The 5,245-nt window shown below is 39.9% G+C and overlaps 1 protein-coding gene across 1 annotated transcript; it reads left to right on the forward strand.

Annotated features, from left to right (window-relative positions):
* Positions 1 to 3,681: 3,681 nt before the first annotated feature.
* LOC139129274 (paraneoplastic antigen-like protein 5) lies at positions 3,682 to 4,630 on the forward strand. Its single transcript, XM_070694916.1, has 2 exons — positions 3,682 to 4,084; positions 4,221 to 4,630. The coding sequence occupies exons 1-2, from the start codon at positions 3,682 to 3,684 to the stop codon at positions 4,628 to 4,630; spliced, it is 813 nt and encodes a 270-aa protein (XP_070551017.1).
* The last annotated feature ends 615 nt before the right edge of the window (positions 4,631 to 5,245 follow it).

The following is a 5,245-nucleotide window of genomic DNA, read 5'->3' on the forward strand; positions in this document are numbered from 1 at the left end:
TCCCTACTATTTTTTTAATATTCGATTATTTGAGAGATGTTTTAGCATACTTTATATTAAATCAGTGCAACTTTGCCAGAGATACATTTTTATGATTGTATGAGAACCTGTTTTTAAAATCAATTTATGAAAGCTATGGTTAAATAGATCATTAATCTTAAGGCACTTTTATTATTGACCACTAAATATGAATATGATATAAGTTCAAAGCGTAAACAAATAAAGAAGAGGGCAGGATTTAGATAACAGAGAAATACTGGGCTAGAAATATAATAAATACGTAGCAAGATGTCAAAATTTATTTCATTTTTCACTAATTAATAAAAACTTTTGCAAGAACTACGAATTTTATTCTATTGTTTGTAGGCCCCTTTGCTGTTGTCTGTAATATTAACATGGCCGAGTATGCTACAGATTGATGGGCCTAGAAACATTTCATCACGAAAATGCACATTATCATCCAGATTTACAAGTAGTTACACACAAGAGTTTACCAAATATAAATGAATGAACGGAAGGAGTCTGTCTCCTAGATGAAAAGATACTCAACAAAAATGTGTACGCTTCTACGAGCTGACCAATCTCCTGTGTATTTTTCAACAATCAGATAGATGCAAAAAAATATTGATTGTACAAACTAGCCAATCATCAGAGTTGTTGACTGTTATAAAACAGAGGTTGATTCAAGTGATTTTCCACTTCACTAAATTGCATTGGTTTATCTTCTTTCTTCCTAAAAATGTCCTAATATCTTACACACTCACTGTATGTATCAAAACGATTTTTAAATAGTTCATTAATCCCATTATGCTTTCCGGCATTCCATGTTCATCCAGGTGTCCCGATTTTTCATTACTCTGTTTCTTAACATGGCGATTATATAAAAAAAACGTGAGGTTGTGCAGGATGCGTCAACAAAACCTAATCACATTGTGCAGACAACGCACATCTCTCCATCAAAGTCCACCTGATCGAGATCTTAGTATATCAATTATATGTACACTCGTAGAGTATCGTATGATGTGTTATATGACCATTGTTAGCTGTAGTCGAATGAGCCTGATGGATGATCACCTTGGTAGCTGTGTGAAACGGTGCTTGTCACTGAGCTAGTCAGAAGGGTTTCATATCAATATTTACTTTTGTGATTGTGTGACGACGCGATGCATCCTTTGTCCGACTACAAAGAGGCGACGGTGTTTAATAATGCGAGAAATAGCAGGTAAGTGTCATAAAACTGCATTATAGTAATTAAATTCTCCAAAGGAGAACGAATTATTGTGGATGGAAATTTGATGGTTGGATATAAATTATCACGAAGAAGATACCATAGCAGTAGAAGAAGTATTGTTTTACGTTGACTCGCTTCAGATACAGTGAATACGAAGTGCAAACACTATCGTTGATTATGCTCAATGTGCAAGAAAATAAATACATGAAATTGATTCTCAGTGAAATTCCGAACCTGACAAACATAACAAAATGTTTTCTCAGCAAAATTTTCCGGAGAGTACATATATTGTTCCACTTTAGTTTCCGCTCCTTCTTTTGACATGTTAGAAAAGCTAGCTTTCTTTAGGGACTAAACAGTGACATTGACGAATTGACTGAAGTGACGATGCAGGACTCGAACCCACACCCCGCGAATACATTTCGATCGGTGCTCTACCAACTGAGCTAACTGACCAGTTGGCTGAATGTGGGCAGTCCTGTCTCTTAGATGGGAACACTGTTCATTCTGTTGTGCGTGGATGGTGCATGGTGATTAAGACGGCTAAACCCATCACCTAACTTTTCAGCTTATGGATCCACTACTGGATTCAACAGGGTCTCGCGCACAAGTGAGCAACTTATAATATATATATATATATATATATATATATATATATATATATATATATATATATATATATATATGTGTGTGTGTGTGTGTGTGTGTGTGTGTAACCCGGTTACGATTGTGAGTCATGTGATTAGATCTGCTGCGTGTTGTTTGAGTGTGATGACACATGTGTGGAATTTCATTGATAGCGTCTTCACCACAATGCATTGCAATGCTCTACTGATTTTCACGGCTTGAAGACAGTATTTTGGTGTGGATGTATTTTTAAGAATTATTATCAGTTTTACTGCCTAGAAAAATTCCCAAGACAACGTGGTTAGTCTTTTTACATGACTGTGATTATATACAGGTATGTGTATTTGAATACTTTGGTATTAAGAGTAATGAACTTTTAAAAGTCTCAAAGTGTGAGACACACCCTCAAGCTGAAACGTGGAAGGACCATGTGTTTCCCAACTAACGTGGAAAGTTTCTGAGTGTTATTCTGTAGTTAGTTTGATTCTAGTAGTGCTTTATGAAAGTAGTGAAGTTTTATTTAACATGTTGAAATTTGGGTTTTCTGATTTTGAAGGAAATTTTCTGTGATTCTTAGTTCTTTGTTTCATGGGATTTTTGTACAGTGTATTTGCTATCATGTTGACTTAGTCTCATCCTGAATGAGATTGTGTAAACAGAAGGAAACCGCTTACATAACTGCCATTGGTCTTTTACATGACTGTGTTTACAGAGGAGATCCAGTTAATGAATTACTGGTAGGACTGCGTGTGTTCCTGTGTGTTCCTATTGTGTGACCTGAGTGAAGAGCCAAGGAGTGCCTGGAATTGTTCGAGTCAATCATCAACTCGAGTATTGCTACCAGGGTTGGAATAACAAATCCCCAGGGAGGATCATCTGGAAGGACTCTGTGTGTGTAACGTAGTTTCCTATTGGATAGACTGTCATCGTCATAGCAACAGGACGGACATTGACCTACAACTCAAGGAGAAGCCATTGTACAGCCATATGAACAATAGCTAAGTGAATAAACCCTAGACAACAGCCATTTTAGAATTATCTGGAACTTTATTATGGTGGATGAACTTTAGATTTTGCGCCTGGAAATTATTTTCCAGTCATACTGCTATTAGTTTTAAATCATTGTAGACCAGTTTTTTATTCTTTTATTATTATTATCATTAGTAGTAGAGATTTTAGCTGTAGTGAAATAAACCTTAATATAAACTGCAACGCAAATTGTACGATAATCATTCTTTCCTGGTTTGTTTATTGTGTGATATGAACCTTGGTCGGGTTTAATTGGCTGGCTACATTCAAGGTCAGTTTAATTACCCGGTTACAAAATTGGGAGCTCGTCCGGGATGTGGATATTGGATTGAATGAGTAATTTATCGTACAGTTAATGTTGCAGTAGTGTTTTAACAGTTAAGAGTATAGATTACAAAAGACCAACCCCGTTGATATCAGTATGCATTGCATTGTTGTTTTGTTTTGTTGTTGACCAAAATTGGATGAGCTTGAGAAAAAGCAGTTGAAGTATATGATAAGAATGGTATTGATCTTAGACATGGATTAGTTTTCTGGGTTTCCCATGCAACTATTAATGATGTGAGTGATTTATTGCAGTTTATTACCAGAGAATATAAAGATGCCGACTTAACAGAAATATTAAGATGTGAAGGGGGAATAGGTGTGCTTTGCCACTCAGCCACAAAGAGGGAATGGGCTGATTCTTGGCATATGTAAAGAGTGGAGCCGACACTAGTTACTCCTGTTGCCCGTTTTTTTAAACGCTAAGGTTCCCCCATTCGGTCAACCTCAGAGAGCAGGCTTCACTGCATATGGCCAGCAGAGATGGAGCATCTTACCGCTGGATGAGGGAGGGACCGGAACCTATAAAGGAGGATTTGGGTGATTGGCGGACGGCAATCAAGACTCCACCACCGTTGACCCCAGCACAATTGGCTGGATTGGACGGCTATGATGACGTAAAGGACAGAGAACCAGCAGAATATGTTTCATTGCCTACCCCTCCCAGGAATAGTACGCCTTACCAGCCGAGAGAAAGACCCCCAAGCAGATCACCACCGCCACGCCAAGCTGGTCCTGATGCTGCTTGGATGGATATGATGGAGAAACTTGTGACTAATCTGCAACCAAGGACTAATGAGTCTGGGTGGTATCGTAAACTGAGAGTTTTCTCCAGTAGGCGGCCAGTACCAGTAAATGAAGACGACTATGAAAGTGGGCAGAGCAAGCAGAACAAATGATCAAAGAGTGGAATGTATCAGACGCAGAAAAGAAGAAACGTATCGCTGAAAGCTTAGCCGGACCTGCTATGAACACTATTAGGTCATTGACCCAGCACCCAATTTGACAGTACGTGATTACCTTGATGCCCTTGAGGGTTCGTATGGCACAAGACTTACCCCTGCCGAGTCTTTGAAGGCATTTCAGTCGTGTTATCAGAAAGCAGAATGGTCACATTCTCAGTATTTGCAGGAATTACAGACTCTGTTGCGACGAGCAATACGACAAGGCAGTGTCAAAGAGTATGAGGCCGATTACCTTCGCCTGAAACAGTTCACCGATGGAGTGCTGTACAATGAAAGCCACTTGTCATCGTTGCAACTCGACACGAAGCTCAACCACCCGCCAGGTTACGTCGAGTTAATGCAGATGGTAAGGAAGGAGGAAGCACGTCAAGAAGAGAAAGCTAAGAAAAGAGCCCATGAGGGGCCAACGCCGAGTGCCAGTACAAATTACACCGCTATCTGTGATAGTTTTTAAGCAACATCGGCACCAGTGGTAAAGCAAGCATTGGATAAATCGGACATACAGCAAGTAGTTCAGCAGGTAATGGATCAGATGATGAAAGGAAATGACAACCAGCCACCCACACAGCCAGCCTCGAGTAACACCTGGTCGACGCCAACTAGTCAGCAACGACCACATCGCAGGAGGAAGAGAGCAGAACCAGTCCCAAGTATCGACACCAGCCTCCACCCTAACCCCAGAAACGTCGACATCAGCAACGGAGTCGTTGAGTTCTAGCCCAATGGGATCTGATATGTTCAAGAAATTGAACTTTTGCTTTAATTGTGGTTTGGACGGACATACAGAGAAGAATCTTTCAGAAAGGATAATCTAGACCTACAGCTGGTCAAGCAGAAGTTTGCACGAGCATTTTTGAGTCAAAGGGAAACTACCGGGGACACCCACAGTAGAGGGGCCGGTGGATGTCCAAGGGGAGTGTAGCCCCAGTAATATACACGAAGAAAGGAAAGACAAAATTGACAACCTTGCACAAGTTTAACGAACATTCCGTAGCCAGTAAACCACTACCCAAAGGGCTGGTAGGCGATAGTATGACTACAGAAGTGTTCATCGATGGAATCAGTTGTC

Source organism: Ptychodera flava, chromosome 3 (genome assembly GCF_041260155.1).
Source record: "Ptychodera flava strain L36383 chromosome 3, AS_Pfla_20210202, whole genome shotgun sequence".
Classification (NCBI taxonomy): Eukaryota; Metazoa; Hemichordata; class Enteropneusta; family Ptychoderidae; genus Ptychodera; species Ptychodera flava.

What these genes read in the sequence shown, in the direction of transcription:
- LOC139129274 (XM_070694916.1), top strand. Translation starts at nt 3,682, where the DNA reads ATGGCCAGCAGAGATGGAGCATCTTACCGCTGGATGAGGGAGGGACCG. An exon ending in AAATGAAGACGACTATGAAA is followed by an intron (nt 4,085 to 4,220) that starts GTGGGCAGAGCA and finishes CCAATTTGACAG; the next exon opens with TACGTGATTACCTTGATGCC.